Here is a 16426-nt window from a genome sequence, read left to right as displayed (position 1 = left end):
ATGATTTAAAAAAAATAAAAAAATAAGAGCGATATAATAAAATATATTTAAAAATTAGTTTTTATCTTTCTAAATTTAAGAAAAAAAAATGACTCAGTAAGTCATTTTAGAGAAAAGAAATGAATTAAAAATCTTTTAAAAGTATAATTTTTATATATATTCTTTATTGGGGATGTTCTTATCGAAGAAAACTTTCGGTATTGCTCGTTTCTTTAGGCTAAAAATTTAGAGATTTTCAGGTGGAATTATTGGACAAGAAAAGATTCAAACTGGAGGCAATTGTGTTGCTTGGGCTTAAATATGATGTTGAACACTTGAATTTCATCAAAGTGTATGAATCTTTACTAGCTTAATTTTAATAAATCTTTATAACAAAATAATTTTGGTTTTAAAGTCTACAATATTTGGCTTTTCAGCCAATGCAGAGGCAGGTTACCCTTTTATTTTAGTAATCCATAATCAGTAGAACTGCATATATTACCATACTATGTGTGACTTTTCAGCTAATGCAAATGCAGTTTACCATTTACTTTAAGCAACCCACAAGTGAGTAGGATTGGATTTTGAGTTAATTAAGTAAGATATGATAAAACATGATATCCTACCAACTTAGGTAACCTTTTGAATGGCAGTGTTCAAAATGAAACCTTGGATGGATTATATTTTTTTAATATCATTTTCCAGCAGATTAAAGGCACAAGGTATTAAGAGGTTGAGAAAAGCTCTTATGGATTCTTTTTAATAAATCCTTGACAAAAATGATAAGAAGGCAAGTTCCTTGTACTATTGATGTAGGTACTATCTTAATTGCTTGGTCTAATCTTATTAATAAATTTTTGTTAGTGTTTATCTATTTGTTTGAAACATTTCTTTTGTAATTAGCAAATTGAATGAGTTTATTCCTTGGTTCAGTACCATTCACGAGAAAGATGAAATCTCAAGGAGGTACCATATTAGAATTAGTTGAGTTTTTGGTGGAAGCTTTTACTTTTAATTTTGTCAAGTTGATTGGTTAATAGTTTTTAATAACTAATATGAGATTTTCATTGTTTTAGTAAAGCTTCAACATAATAACTAAATTGATGTGATTGTAGTTTTTCCTTCTGTACATCTTTAAAGCATATGATATATGATAAATTTTGATTTACAATATCAAAATGACATAAACGTTTGCTTAAAAATACCCATATCTGGTGCAAATATACACACACACACACCAAATGGCATTTTTACTAACTCTTGTTTTGCTTTCTGTGTGAATTTACGTTCTTTAGCCAATCAACAACTTCCTTGATGGTTGGCCTCTTGAATAGTTCGTGGTTAACATATCTGCATGCTATATCTAACACTTACACTATCTTATCATCAAAGCCCTTTCCTTTCAGGTAAGGATCAAAGACTTGGTCTTGCTTTCCCTCGCTTCTCATTTATCGGACCTAGGCAACTAGTTCTTTTGATATCTTTAGCTTGAACACCTCTACAGGTCTCTTCCTAGTTAGCAGCTAACGACCCAAAGCTGTACATGTCTCCTCTTAATGTGGCTACCGATGCTTGTTCATACTATGGAGGGATGTAACCCAGGATACCAACATGCTAACTCGTAATATGAGTTTGATAAGGAAGAATTAACCTAGCCAATCCAAAATATGTTACATGTGCCTTGAACTTTTCATTAAGAAGGATATTACTAGATTTAATATCCCGATGCACAATGTGTGGCTCACATATATAGTGCATATAAAGTAGACCACAATTAGCTCCCCTAGCAATCTTCAGTCGAGATGGCCAATCTAGTTTCGATGCTCCATCAACCTTCTCATGCAACCAATAATCTAGACTTCCATTCTCCATGTAAAAATATGTAACCAGTACAAAACCCTCATGCACGCAATAACCTTGCAATAAAACCAGATTTTCATGTTGGGCTATGGAAAGAGCCTCCACCTCTACTTTGAATTCTCTTCTCATGAGACCCATTTCTCCTGAAAGTTTTTTGACAGCCAACTTGATCCCATTTGCTAGTTTTGCTTTATAAACCAAACAAAAGCCGACAAGGCTTGCTTGGTTGAAATGGTCAATGGTTTTTAAGAGTTCAGTTATGATTAGATCCTTAATTTACTAGGCTGGTATCCTTATCAGCTTCAAGAGAAAATCTAGGATAACGATTGTTGGATATTGCATTCATTTCTACGTCATCAGAGTCTAGTGCTAGTATAGTAATTAAGTAAACCAGTCTTAAAATAAATACTAACTACCAATCCAACAAGTTTCACATTTGTGCTGTTATGAGTGTTTTTATAAGGTGCAGTAGGATGGATGGGTCCTGATGGATTTGAGAAAGAATGTTGTACAACAGAACCACACAACTTAAGATTTTCTGAAAATCTAGAAACATGAAAAGTATCAAACTGACCTCATGATGGTATGGGTCCTTGAAGATTATTGTTTGCAATGTAAAATGAAGACAAAAAATATAGACCTCTTAATGATGTTGGGATTTCTCCAAAAGCTGGTTTTCAGAGAGATGCAATATCTCCAAGTTGGTGAAGTTTAATATTTGATTTGGAAGAGAAGTTATTCTTTCTAAGATCCAATGCATGAAGAAGCTTCAGTTGGTTAATTTCTATTAGGATATCACTAGTGAGGTTATTGTTCCCGAGTATATAGTTGGTGCCAGGCTGGAGACCTGATTGTACTGCTGATAGGTAGCATTATTGGATTGAGCAAATACAGGCAATGGCAAATAAATTCGGTCAATTAGTTGATTAGCCCCTTGCGATGCTAGTGTGTGCAGTTGCCCAAGTTCCTTAGGTACTCTTGAAAGAAGATTATTGGACATGTCTATGTAAATAGGCTTTCTAAACCATCCAACCAACTAGGAATAGAGCCTGTTATTTGATTAATAGACAGATCCAAGGATAGAACTTGGAGATTTTAGAATCTGTTTAGTCTCTTATGTTCTGGTCATCTGGTATCTTTTTATTGAAGAAATTGACTGAAAGGATCAAAGTAGTGAGGTTCTTGTAACCCATCATAATTTGGTAGCCCTAGTAAGGTTGGTTAAGTTGTTGTAAGAAACTAGGAGGAAAGATAAAGATTCTAATTGTTGTATTTCAGGTAAAAGTTTCCTTCCAACCGGTTATAGGCGAGTCTAACAACAATTAACTTGCTACATGAATAAAGGGTTGCATGCAAATTACCTGTGAAGTTTTTGTTACCAAGATCGAGGATGCTAAGTTGAAAGAACTTGGAGAGATTAAATTTAGAGAGCTTCCCTTCCAAGAAGTTGACCTTTAAATTCAATGTAACAAGTTTGGTAATAGTTCATGAAAGATGGCGATATTGTCCCAATGAGATTATTGGTATGAAGCTATAGCTAGACCAAGTTGGAGATCTTGCTAATATCCCGAGGTGTTGTGCCAATTAATTGATTAGTATATATAGGAGATCAAGATTAAGGTTGATAATTTTATTATTAATGGTACTAGAAAGGTGATTGGGAGGGAAGGTGAGTTTTTCAAGCAAGACAATACTGTAAATATCTTCAGGTTTTGTCCCTAAAAAATTATAAGAACCTGTAAAGAAATCCTCAGGTTTTGCAAGAGGAGGAGACAAAATTTTGCTAATGCCTCAAAAAGTAACCAAAGACTCAACACGTTTCCATGAGCAGAAATCAGTAGAAGAAGACCGATTCAATGGAGGAGAAGATGTTAATTTGACAAAAAGATTAAGAGAGAATTATGATCATCTCGATTACAGACAGCTGGAACATGACAAGGATGCTCAACAGGAACACGATCAAGACAAGAACACTCAAGACCATGATTAAGGATTCTAATTTCAAAATATCAAACATTGATCTATAACCAAAAAAAAAAGAGAAAATAAATTGGAACCTGAAATCTCCGATCAAAGATTACAACAATAGAACTTTGAATTGAGGATATAAAAATTTTAAAAGTGATGAATAATGCAAAAATTCAATCTAAAAAAACAATAACAAAAATGATATAATAATACTAAATAAGAAATTAATAAAAGAAAGGCTAAATACATATTGGCACATTTGGAATTTGTTCAAATAATTAATTTTAATATCTTAACTTTTGATATAATCTCATACACATCTTAATTTGTATTTTTTATCTTTTCTTTCTTTCCTTTCTCTTATACAAAGACTCTCTCTATTGTATCAAAGCTATGGATAAAAAAAAAAAAAAAAAAGAAAAAATTAGATAGAATATGTAATAATTAATAAACTCTTATAATAAAATATAAAATCCAAAAATTGCTTTAAGATGCCACCAAAGAAAGAAAAGATATCTCTCAAAATATTATTTTCACATATATAAAAATAAATTTTTTTTATAATCTTATATCTAACAAAATTTTCAATAAATACTACTGCATTAATGGAAAAATTAAAATATTTGGTTCGATGACTTAATTATTTTAATAAATATTAGATTTTTATTGACAATCACACACCTTAATGTTAAACTTACCCTTTTCCAACAATAGTTAAGAACTCTAAAAGAAAATATTTACAATAATTTGAGAGTAGATAAATTAATATTTTCATTTGTTGGAGAATTGGTAGTATGCGTCTATTGTTTTTATTGAATAAAACAAAAATTATTTTTATAAAAGTATAATTTTTATTATGCAGCACACCTTTATTAAAAATTTGATGAATTGAAAATAAATTACTATGTTTTAATATTTTAATTAGTACTTAAGAAATTAAGCTAAACTCTTTAATGTTGAAAACAAAGGAAAAAAAAAAAGGTGAAGTATTCGGATAAAGAATTTCCGAAGTGCATGTATAAAAAAAATAATATTTTGATGAAGATATCCAATAAATTACATTAATTATTAAAGGAGAGAAAAGAACTATAATTTTTAGTTTATCAATTATTATTATAAATTATATTAGCGGGAAATAAAAAATAAAACTCGCGGGAAAATGCAACTGTATGATTTAGCATAGAGTAAAGGAACAATTTAAGAAGAATTGTGAGATAAAAAATATAACCCCAAAATCAACAATGGGATTAAGGTTACGAAGAGGAAACATTGTATGGGCAAGAGTACAATACCCACGAAAATGGTGGCCTGGTCTTGTTTTAAGCATCAAAGGCCACTGGGTTGCCGTTTCTTTCTTTAACGACATCGAGGACGGTCCTTGCTATTTTCTAGAAACAGAGGTTTGTTCTTTCCAAGAGAACTTTGAATCTCTAGTTAAGACAATACAAAACTGTAGTAAAGGTGAGAAATTGTTGGATTTTGCTTTGAAATTGATTTCAAGAAGGGTGTATTCGAGCTTGAAATGTTCTTGCCATTTCTTTACGCCTAGGAAAAATAGGGATGTTTTGAAGAAAGATTTGTTTGAGAGCAATCTGGTGTTGGGTTTTGTTCTTGATGTTGCGGTCTCACCATTTATCGGAGTTTCAGATTTGGTCTATGCAGTCACTCTGGCTGCCAAGATTAATGCTTTTCGGAGTTATGTTGTAGGTGAGTCAGAAGTTTGTTACTAAAATTTAAATACCCAAATGGGTAATTGCTTGTTTTACATCATTTCACATTGAGTTAAAGAATGTTATGCGATGGCGTTGATTATTATTTGAGTGATTTGGGTAAAAAAAAAATAATTCATCACCTTGGATGAGGTTTAGGGGAACTTTGGCTGATATTTTGATGCTTGTTCTTGGCTGTTTGAATAGAGTGGAGTCTAGGTTGGTATGGATGTGACATGGACCAGCCAGCTAATGATGGTGCAGTCTATGCATATGATGTTATGCTGCTTTCAACAATGTCAGTCTCATTGTGTGGATTGAGGTTTTATCTGTGTTGGATTTTTCGTTTTGTTTAGGGGGAAACTTCTTTTTTGTTTCAAGCAATTTGGTATCTTTTTTTTCCTTCAATAGCATGTGTTGCATATCTTCTTAATTTCAACTATTCTATCATGTGCTTGATGGATCACATCTTAGCATTGTCTTTCTGGGCAGTTCTGACCCTGTTTAAAGTAGCTTTATAAATGGTGGATTTATTGTTCATAAGTTTCTCCTTTTGGATGTCTTTCAGGTGCTTGCTCAGTAGCTCGAAATTCTGATGTTTCAGAGCTCGAATTTGCACCCTTAAATGAGGATCAACCTAACCGCCGGTCATGGATAGAAATTAAGGAGACCAAGACACAATCAGTGTATGAGATGCTGATAATCTTGCGTTGTCTTGCTTTAGATGCAAAATATCTGAGCAGAGAATGCTTGAACACAGTGAAACAGAATGTTTTGAAGTTCAGAAATCTGGCATACCAAAATAGCTTGATTCCTATTGTAAAGAAATGCTCTTACAGCAGTATTTCACATCCTCGGTGTGAAAAAACTCAGACAATGGTCAAAGTTGATAAAAACTATTGTAAGGATGTTTTCGCCTCCCTTGAACCTTATGTGGCAAGCTCTATTAAATTCCTGGGTTGGAAGAGGCAAGTTAACCATCCTGCTGACTCCGGTTCTTCCCTTGAACCTTATGTGGCAAGCTCTATTAAATTCCTGGGGTGGAAGAGGCAAGTTGACCATCCTGCTGACTCTGGTTCTTCCCTTGAACCTTATGTGGCAAGCTCTATTAAATTCCTGGGGTGGAAGAGGCAAATTGACTGTCCTGATGATTCTGGTTCTTCCCTTGAACCTTATGTGGCAAGCTCTATTAAATTCCTAGGGTGGAAGAGGCAAATTGACCATCCTGTTGATTCTGGTTCTTCCCTTGAACCTTATGTGGCAAGCTCTATTAAATTCCTGGGGTGGAAGAGACAAGCTGAACATCCTGTTGATTCTGGTTATTCTTTTAAGTTGTGCAAGACTATGCGTCTATTCTCAACCAATGGAGCTGATGTTTCTCTTGACAAAGGGAAAACTGCCAGTGATTTATGGATATCCGATGCTTTGATCTCAAAGCCTGTTTTCTCAGATCTTTCTTTGAAGTTCCGCAACACCACGCCCTTTGCCTTCTGCAATGGCACAGATGCTTATCTACATGTAAAAAGAACAGGCTATGAGGCAAATACATTTGATGCTTTTTCCTCAGTCTCTAAATTAGAGCTCGTTATGATCCATGATGCAAATGCAGGGACAAGAAATTACTTGCCATCTCCTGATACTGCAGATCAAGTTCAGATGGAGCCTAGTAGTGGTGATTATAAGACATCTGTTGATACCAATGGACAAGTGAGCATCAATGCAGCTTTCAGAGACGGTTCTATGGGTATTAAGAAGCTTCATTCATTTGTTACTTCCGATGCATCATTCAAACTAAAAGTAGTGCAGCAATCAGCGATCGGTGCCCTTTCCGATTATCAATATTTGCACATGAAGTTCCCCAGGGATTTTAGTCTTCCATCCCAGAAGGATTTCATAAGGAAATTTAGTAGATTTGGCAAAGTAGACTCTTTGAGAACCAAAATCTTTACGCGTTTGGGCTCTGCCCAGGTAGTTTTTTTACACCATCTTGATGCAGTTACTGCTTATCAGTACTTAAAGAGGAAGAAAAATTTATTTGGTGAAGCAAAAATTCTGTTCTGGCTGGACCCATATGAGAAAAAAAGAAGAGGATCGAAGTTTGTAGTCTCCTTGCCAAACCTGAAGTCATGCCTTAAAAAATCAGATAGGAAGCATGGACAAGAAGATAAGAAGCACACCAAGAAGGTCAGGTTCTTAATGGAAACTTAGAATAGAGCAGTGTACAGGTTAATAGTTTTTTCTTTGAAATGTTTATGTATCCCTAGCAAGAATTCTGCTTGAAGGGTGAGCTGGACTTGTACAGGGAGCCCAGTTTCTGTTGCTATTAGTTGCTCGTATGTGATAATAGGAAACTGTCTGTTATGTTTTTGACCGAAACGTTGTAGTACTCTAGAAATGAAATGGATTTGGAATCTCTCTCTCTCTCTAACTGGGATCCTGTTCAAGCTCGTTTCTTTGAGCCTGGCCTGTTTTGCCAAATAAAATATGTTTGTCTAAGTTGGGACGGGCTTGGTCAATTCTTCTCATTTCTAGGTCATAAAGTTTCTTTATAAAATAAACATTCGAAACATAGTAGATGGACAGAAAGCACATGACTTCTCTGGAATGTTCGAGCTCTTTTCTGCTGCCCATAAAAGCTATTACCATCTGATCTCCACATTTATCACGCAAAAGCTATTACCAAAATCTATTTTCCTTTTCTATCTTTAAGCTTTCGCTCTTATCTCTTTCTCCTTTCAGCAATGAGGTAAGCCTTCAAGCTTTTTCCCCTTCACTTTTCTTTCCATGAAGCAGTTGTTCTTATGATTATATTAAAAGTAGAAGAACAAAAAATGTGTTTCTTATGCAGCCGCCACCCAATTGTGAAGTGGGCACAGAGAAGTGACAAAGTGTTCATAACTGTTGAGTTGCCTGATGCTAAAGATGTAAAGCTTAAGCTTGAACCTGAAGGGAGATTCATCTTTTCTGCTACTAAAGATGATGTTCCTTATGAAGTTGACATTGAACTGTTTGATAAGGTTAATGTAAAGGTAATGATACTGACCTTTTAAAAGTGGAACAGAATTTAATAGGTATTTTTATAAGTAAAAAGAACCCACCAAAGATGAGATCTCTTGTGCAGGAGAGTAAGTACAATATTGGTGTGAGAAGTATTGTTTATGACATAAAGAAAGTAGAGAAGAAATGGTGGGGCAGGTTGATTAAGCAGGAAGGAAAGACTCCTGTCTTTCTCAAAGTTGACTGGGATAAGTGGGTTGACGAAGATGATGAGAATGGTACGTATTGGTGTCAATTATCTGTGATGTTGGTGTTATTGTTGTTTATTAGGTTCATTAACTGGGAGCTTTCAACTTGTGATTTTAACAGATAAAGGTCACTTTGATGTGGATGACATGGATTTCTCGGTGAGTCAAACTGTGAAATTTTATTCGACCATTGATCTCTTGTTGCTTGACATGAATTGCTCTTGGTTATTGGCAAAATCTTTTGACATATGTTGTGGATTTTCTTGTAGTGACCCTAACATGTTGTTAATCATCCTAAAAGTGTTTATCCACCCAAATACAATGCAATTCCTAGAATAGTATCTTATTCATTCTTTATAATAGGTTGAACATTTTATGGAGTAGAGCTGTCTTCTCTTTGGGTTGTTTGTTCTTGATCAATTACATCGGAATAGCTCTAGGATGGAAGCTAGAGAGATAAACGTCCGAAATGATAATTACTTTAGTGTATCACATTGCCAAGGATGGTGTTCAGCTTTAACTTTAGTTGCAGAAGTTCTCCAATTAAGCATGGCCAATAAAAAACAACAAAAACTGAGATATCATATGGAAGTTTCCAAATGGAAAAACAATTCCTGAAGCACTGAATTTCAAGTGGCCAGAAACTTTCCTGACCACATAATTATTGCATTGTTCTTATTGCTGATAAGAGATTGATAATAAACTGCAGAAGTTAGACATGGGTGGGGACGATTTTGAAATGGACGAGTTGAAGGATAAAGAAGGTTAGAATTTCTTCTGTGAAATAATTGTCTTGACAGATTCATTTACAAATTGCTGTTTTAGTCAGTGCAAAAATACTTTTACCTTCTGTCTGGAGTGGAACAATTTGTATGATGAAATGCATACATTGGTAATTCTTGAATTCCATGTTATGTCATGTGTCTTGGAACTTTCAGGAGAAGGCGAAAACTAGGCGAAAACTAAAAAAAGGAAGGGAAAGAAGCGGAACCGAGTACATCAGCTACTATGGAGGCTAAGGCTTGATTGTCTTGGAAAGTGACCATAACGAATTTCAACTTGTTATAATATGTGCCTACAAATTTTACAAAGTGTACGTTTCATGGATGGACCCCTAAAATGTCATGAAAAATTATGTACTTCTTTTCTTTTTCTTTTGAAAGAAAATAACCTTCTATCTGTTGGAAATTAAAGGAAGAGTCTGCGCTTCCCAGAACAAGTTGCTGAATTTACTCTTGTAAGAGTTCTCTATTAGACTGCTTTAACACTTAACATTTCCTGCCTATGTCAAATACCATGTTTTAACAGGTACTAAAAATGTATATAGGTAATAAATAAATGGCAGCAATAGGGGCACCATTCTTTATTAATGTAGAGAAGGAAGTTTTTGACATAAGAAGACACGTCATTGGAAAGGAAAGTCTAAAGAAGAAAAATAAATAACTGGTGAGAAGAAGTTACAAATTGGATCATGCAAACATTTTTATAGCCTGCGGAAAGACGCTGGCTTTGCTACTATATAGATATAGTACAAGATACTAAAGTTACAGGCACAAATACAAAACAGCAATACTAACCTGAATCTTTCATTGCATTGCCTTGCACTACAAGCCCTAATACACTTCTACTAGTCTATGGTCCTTCATAAAAAATTAGATGGCTAGGACCTACCTCTTTTGGAGGCCATAAGCTGAGTCTGCCCTGAGAAGTGGATTTGTCCTACCTGGCTAGGATCGGTGGGGAAAAGAAGGATGGTAAGAAAAGCTGTGCCCATAACTGACTAATAACCTCCGCATTGGTCAAGACGAGTATGCACAGTTGAAGTCGCTAAAATTTGGCTGCCACATTGAGAAACCAAATAAAGGATATTACTAAGAAGGTTTGAAATGCTTGACCATATACTACAACCGACCATAAAAATATGATATTATGAGATGTTCTCTAGTTGAAGCTTAACCACAACAGGAAATCAAGCAGTCGAATTTAATTACAATCAGAATATGAGAGTTCACCCATATCTTGCAAACCTTCAACAAAATAAAGTGAAATTTGCTGCCCCATGAGAGAGATCCAGCAGTATTGTTGCTGCAGCAATGGCTACCAAGCCCTTAAAATAAAATTTATTTCATATTGCAATCTTATTTATCAGCATGCAGACTTCAGCAGACCAGCTGTCCCTAAATGAGTCTAAATAAAAATAAAAAAGGCCACTGCAAAAGGACGCCTCACCCTGTAACCATAGATCATTCATTGATCTAATAAATGACACCATTACTAGTTTCAAAGACAATTTATATTTAATCAGAAGTTAGTCTATAATCAGCTCTGTGAATATCTTGATCAGCATAACAACTTATCAAGCTCCTAAGGCCAATTCGACACCCTATCCTTCTCCAAAAGTTCTCTTGGTTCTTCAACTATTATTTTTGAAGTCCACAGAAAACCAAGCATTCGGATAAGTTTAAGACAACCAAGCATAGCCACCCGAGATATAGATAAGTTTATGCTAAGAGCCTAAATAACAGTAAATTAGTTGAGACAAACTTCCCAGTCTGACGGACTATATAAACCTCTATCCTAAATAGTTAAAGCCAGTTGTACAAATAATTTTCTAAATATTGTCCACCAAGTGAAATCTCTGGGAGCTGTTCTGTCACTTCAGGCCCAACAGAACGCAATCACCTGCTGCATCTAGGGATCTATGTTAGATATAGTCAAACCACTTGCTGTGGCCGTCCGTCCCTCTCCTAATATTTTCCTAAAACGCAACATGTAAATCCAGAACTAACAAATTTCTCATGCAGCCCCTTTCTCTGTTTAGAAAAACTTATATTACCCTCTACTTACCCTCACTTTTCTGTTTCCACACATCTTGGTAAAAGTATTTTCACCCCATGATAGACCAGGAATGATTAAGGTCTACTTATCTACCTACAATTTCTTTAGGCTTAACATCAAACTTTGCTGGTGATAAGTAGATGTTTCTTCAAAAAAAAAAAAAAACCATCTTACTATAGAAACAACAGTATTCAAATTTCCTGTGCGGCTAATCACATTACTATAACACGAACCATTTCCCTCAGGCACATTCATTCCTAACATGTAATATAAATTGGGCATAAGTTCGAAATCTCTTAGATCCTTTACATATAATACCTCTTCCCAACAAATCACTGACACAATTTGAGCACGAAAAGCTGTCTCGCATGCATTTATAAATCATCAGCATGAGTGCACGTGTGTGCCTGTGTCTACGCGTGTGTTTTCAGTGTACACATAAACAGACATACAATTATCTGATTTAAGGAATATCAGGCATGATTATAAATACCCAAAGACAAAAAGAATATATTTCCATCGTGACAAAATTTCACATAAGCAAACATGGGGAAGATTCCTGACCTTTTCAGCCATGCCTATGCCTCCAGGCCTTTTCAACTTCAACCAAATGAACCCCGGCACTTTTGGGATCCACATAAGCATTTCTTTCTTCCATGCTGTACGTTATTATTACCCTCAGCCTCATCTGAGCGAGAAATCCCATAGTCATAAGTCAGCTCTGTCATTGGGGGTATGTGTCTCACTGCAAAAAATGCAATATGGACATAGGATTCACTGTTGTGTTCATATGCAACTGGCTGCCAGAAAACATTGGGATTACAGCTATGATTCATAAATCGGGCCACATTTCCAACATTTCTGGCACTTATGATTAGGGGAGAAGGGATGTTGCATTCTTCAGTAATGTCATTATCACCCTCCTCTACTAGTCCAGGTTCGCAATTCCATTTGAATGGCTCATAAACACGGGTTGTATCGAACACATACTCATCTTCGCCTTCCCCGTCCTGCTTTCCCTTTACTTTTTCTATAACTTCACCTGCATATTCACAAATAAAAGTACCACTACGGATGGGATCCCATGATCGCAGGCCCCAACCTCTGTCCTTTGTTTTAAACACTTCCAAGCGAACCTTTAAACCAGTCTGAGACACTCGGTTCTTGCAGTTCGGAATGCATGGACATGTAGGACCACATTCATGAACCAATGGCCTCCTGCTTACAAGAACCCCATTGGCCGTATAAGGGAAGTCACCTCCATTTTTCCTAATGCAAGAGCAGTCTAGATCACCTGGGGAACATGCATTGCGGCAGTTGCATCCATATGAAGGCTCAGTTAGTTTAAATGATTTAATATACTTGACAGTGGGGAAATATGTGAAGTATGCAGGTCCCTTCTCTTCATCAACATCATTCACGAGTGAAACAGGTAGAGTTTCAGCCCCTGAAGTGAGGTCCGGAAGAATTAGTCCAACTCTTGTAGAAATCCCTTCCTTCCACTGCTGAATTGATTTCCAAACTGAAAAAGCACCTGGCTGCCCAGGCACTCTAACCAACTTGTACTTAAAAATATTGCAACCAGATTTGCCCTTGTCCACCCATGACTCCTGAATTCTATAGAGCCCATCATACATATAGACTTTTGCTGCTTGACTAAGAGTGTCCTTCATTCCCCGAATGACTCTCACTTCATTAGCTCGGTGCAAGCTCCTCTCCAATGCAAGGTTACCCCTCTCAAGCTTCTGATCAGCCGCTTCTTTCTTATTGCTGTTCGCATTGCCACCCTGCCCACTATAAATTAACACATCCCTATCTTCTGCCTCATCATCGTACCCACCAGACGAAACAATGCTGACAGCCAGAGGATCTTCATCTATATCACCTCTTACAATCATGTAATCAATCCCAGCCATGGACTGAGAATGCAACCCAATCACACACATTTCCATTCGAAAAAAGAAAATATCTCCAATTTCCACCCCAGGTACTGCTCCAATTCTCTTCCTCATGTTTGACCTCACCCCTTTGCTCATTAAAACATTGCCTGCTTTCAAATCTGCACGCTTAATCAACCCAGTGGGTGCCTCCTTAGAATCTTCTAATTGGCTAAGCCTTCTCCTAAGTGCATCAAATCTCATCATTATATTAATAACCACTCCCCTATCACCGTCCTCTCTCTGAGAGGGAGTAATCCCCGCAACAAAATTGTTATCAACAACGGACAGAGTAAAATCCAAATCTTTCTTAGCCCTCTTTTGCGAAGAGGATGTTGAGTTCCTTGGCCGCCCGACAGGGCGCTTTGGCCTTCCATCAGAGGTACCTTCTTCATTCCCACCTCTAGAAACGCCCCCATTAGACTGGGGTGCCCTGAAAGAACGAAGGGGTGCTGGAGTGTGAGTCTCCTGGTTAAGGTCAGGAGGGGTGCTGGCTGTGGTAGTGGCGGCGAGTTGTGGTCCATTAAAAGGGTAAAATGGCGAAAACCCAGATGGGAAAGGACCATTAGGAGGTGCACAAATGAATGGTGGAGTCTGAGGACTATTTGGAAACACAGGCACCAAAGTACGCAGTGGTTTCACATCCAAAACTCTAGATTTGTCAAAAGTAGATGAAGGAGGTACAGAATTATTACCAGACCCTCCTTCCATTCCAATACTTACTCAAACCCAAAATAAACAAGCAACTAATTTATATAAACCAACTCTCCGATACCTGACGAGGAATCCACTTCAACTTTCCCCGATTCACCACTTCATTTCAAAATATTCTTACCTAAAAACCGGAAGATCATTTCTCCATCCTTTTTCCTGCAACAATAAAACAAACTTAAGGTTTGCATGTCTACAACAATCAAAAGAACAATAAGAACTAGGAAAAGGGTAGTAAAGATCTGCATCCTTACGTGCCAAAAGTACAAAATGATCAACAGATCAAACCGAAAACTTGAAGGCCAAAAACAGAGAACAGAAAGATTGACCTTTTCTTAACGAATTGAGTTACTGTTAGGGCTTTGCAAGAAGAGAAACTGAGAGATTGGAAATGTTTCCTTTGTTTCTTATTCTCTCTTTGAAGTAATATGGAGAAATGTTCAGTTCAACCCGCTAACCTGAACCGAATAGACCGAAACAAATCAAACCAATTATAGATTGGACAAATGGTCAATTTGGCCCCTGAAATTGTGTCAATGAGTCAAATGAACCAAAGTGTAATTATACCAACAAAAAGGGACCAAATAGATCTAATATTTAATTTTACTTCATCCGTATTGCAAATGATGTTAAATGAAAGCGAGTCTAGCATTTTAACATATACATATTAAAACAGGTATTTTTTTATTTATTTTAAATTTTTTAAATTCTTATAACTCTTTATCTCAAATAAAAAAATTTAAAATAATCAATCAATTATCTTATATTTTATAAAAAAGGTTAACCACCTCTTCTTTTTTATATTACTTTTCTTTATTTATTAATCTCTTTTTTTTCTTTCTCTTTTTTCAATAATCTCATTACAATACCACTCATTACGATATTATTAATACAACAATTTCCATCGTCACGTTGTCAATCGCCACATCACTTCAATAATACATTTGAGAATTTCAGATTTTTTTAAATTATTTAATTTTTTTGTTAATTTTTATTTCTTCTTGTTGTTAGGTAAATCTTAGAAAATAGAGAATTCTAAATTTGAATGAAATATATGAGCTATTGATTGGTTTTGTATTTGTCAGATTTTCAACGGATTTATTATTGCGTGTCTGCAAGAATGATTTATTTTTTTATTTTCTTTTCTTTTTCTATTGTTAAATAATGAGAAAGTGATATTAGTAAATAATAACACTATTTTAGTTTTTATTCTTTTTCTCATATCCAATACTATTCTAATTTCTTGATTTTATTTCTTTTAAGCAAAAATTTTAAAAAATAGTAAGGGTGTTTTGTCGATAATAATAAATGAATTTAATATAATGTATTTTCTATTCTAGTGATAACGGATGAGTTTGATGTAATAATAGGCGTGTTTTAATGATAATGGTAATGGTAGTAATAGTTGTGGGTGGGTTTAGTGGTGATGAAAAAAATGATTTATGGTAGAAACTATGTTTGTTGACTAGTGGTAATAGAGTGATGGTGTGGTACAAATGGTGGGAGAGGTGGCGAGACAAGCAAAATTGAATTTCTTAAAAGATATATGAAAATAATATATATATATATATATATATATATATATATATATATATATATATATATTAAGAATTTTAAATTTTAATTTATTTAATTAATTTAAGTATAGTGTGTTACACACACTCTTAACTAAAGAAAATCTGGGCTAATATGACCTTAAAATAAAAAGTTCAGGCATCTATTTGTTAAGAAAATAAAATTTAACTGATTTGATCCTGGCAAACTGACACTTTGTACATTATATATTAGATTGGATTGATAAAAAGTTAAATCGATAAGATACATATACGGTTTGACTTCAATTTTACTAAAAAAATAAAAATTAGTATTTTAATACCACTTTAAAATTAAATTGGATAAAACCGGATTTCAAACAACTTTTTAGTTTTAAAAACTATTTTTAGTAAAATACTTATTCAAAAAAATAATTTATCAATTATTGTTCAGGTTAAAATATTATATTCATCTTTTATCGTTTAGAAAATAGTTTTAAATAGTTTTTAATTTGAATTTAACAAAATTATATGTTAAAATTTTAAATTAACCGAATGAATTAATGAAATTGGCCAATCTAATAAAATCAGTTGACTAATTTCTTTTTAATAGTGTGTTGATTTTGAAATGTGAAATTATATAAAAG

At 34.8% G+C, this 16426-nt stretch overlaps 3 protein-coding genes across 6 annotated transcripts; 2 read left to right on the top strand and 1 right to left on the bottom strand.

Annotated features, from left to right (window-relative positions):
• Nucleotides 1-4941: 4941 nt before the first annotated feature.
• Nucleotides 4942-7939, top strand: LOC8276341. 2 transcript variants are annotated; one of them, XM_048377764.1, is made up of 2 exons: nt 4942-5268; nt 6085-7939. In XM_048377764.1, exons 1-2 carry the CDS (start codon nt 5049-5051, stop codon nt 7722-7724), a joined length of 1860 nt encoding a protein of 619 aa, XP_048233721.1. In that variant the 5' UTR covers nt 4942-5048; the 3' UTR covers nt 7725-7939. The 2 variants fall into 2 exon arrangements, with proteins under 2 accessions (XP_048233721.1, XP_002525583.2); XM_002525537.4 differs by having other exon boundaries at nt 4942-5514.
• A 164-nt stretch (nt 7940-8103) lies between these two features.
• Nucleotides 8104-9986, top strand: LOC8276340 (co-chaperone protein p23-1). 2 transcript variants are annotated; one of them, XM_002525536.4, is made up of 6 exons: nt 8104-8262; nt 8365-8545; nt 8638-8791; nt 8883-8920; nt 9471-9525; nt 9700-9986. In XM_002525536.4, the coding sequence occupies exons 1-6, from the start codon at nt 8258-8260 to the stop codon at nt 9714-9716; spliced, it is 450 nt and encodes a 149-aa protein (XP_002525582.1). In that variant the 5' UTR covers nt 8104-8257; the 3' UTR covers nt 9717-9986. The 2 variants fall into 2 exon arrangements, with proteins under 2 accessions (XP_002525582.1, XP_048233722.1); XM_048377765.1 differs by lacking the exon at nt 9471-9525.
• A 232-nt stretch (nt 9987-10218) lies between these two features.
• Nucleotides 10219-14725, bottom strand: LOC8276339 (histone-lysine N-methyltransferase, H3 lysine-9 specific SUVH1). Of its 2 annotated transcripts, none has more exons than XM_015723251.3 (3): nt 14577-14725; nt 12164-14406; nt 10219-10599 (listed from the first exon to the last, which is right to left on the bottom strand). In XM_015723251.3, exon 2 carries the CDS (start codon nt 14245-14247, stop codon nt 12202-12204), a length of 2046 nt encoding a protein of 681 aa, XP_015578737.1. In that variant the 5' UTR covers nt 14248-14406; nt 14577-14725; the 3' UTR covers nt 10219-10599; nt 12164-12201. The 2 variants fall into 2 exon arrangements, with proteins under 2 accessions (XP_015578737.1, XP_002525581.1); XM_002525535.4 differs by having other exon boundaries at nt 14502-14716.
• Nucleotides 14726-16426: the final 1701 nt, after the last annotated feature.

This window comes from Ricinus communis, chromosome 8 (genome assembly GCF_019578655.1).
Source record: "Ricinus communis isolate WT05 ecotype wild-type chromosome 8, ASM1957865v1, whole genome shotgun sequence".
Taxonomy (NCBI): domain Eukaryota; kingdom Viridiplantae; phylum Streptophyta; class Magnoliopsida; order Malpighiales; family Euphorbiaceae; genus Ricinus; species Ricinus communis.
Note: the sequence above shows the minus strand (reverse complement) of the source record. Positions and strands in the feature narration are given on the sequence as shown.

Excerpts from the sequence above, each read along its gene's own strand:
- LOC8276341 (XM_002525537.4), top strand. The coding sequence starts at position 5,049 with ATGGGATTAAGGTTACGAAGAGGAAACATTGTATGGGCAAGAGTACAA. Across the intron at positions 5,515-6,084 it reads TTTTCGGAGTTATGTTGTAG|GTGCTTGCTCAGTAGCTCGA; the intron begins GTGAGTCAGAAG and ends GATGTCTTTCAG.
- LOC8276340 (XM_048377765.1), top strand. Across the intron at positions 8,546-8,637 it reads TTGATAAGGTTAATGTAAAG|GAGAGTAAGTACAATATTGG; the intron begins GTAATGATACTG and ends TCTCTTGTGCAG. Across the intron at positions 8,792-8,882 it reads TGACGAAGATGATGAGAATG|ATAAAGGTCACTTTGATGTG; the intron begins GTACGTATTGGT and ends TGATTTTAACAG.
- LOC8276339 (XM_015723251.3), bottom strand. The coding sequence starts at position 14,247 with ATGGAAGGAGGGTCTGGTAATAATTCTGTACCTCCTTCATCTACTTTT.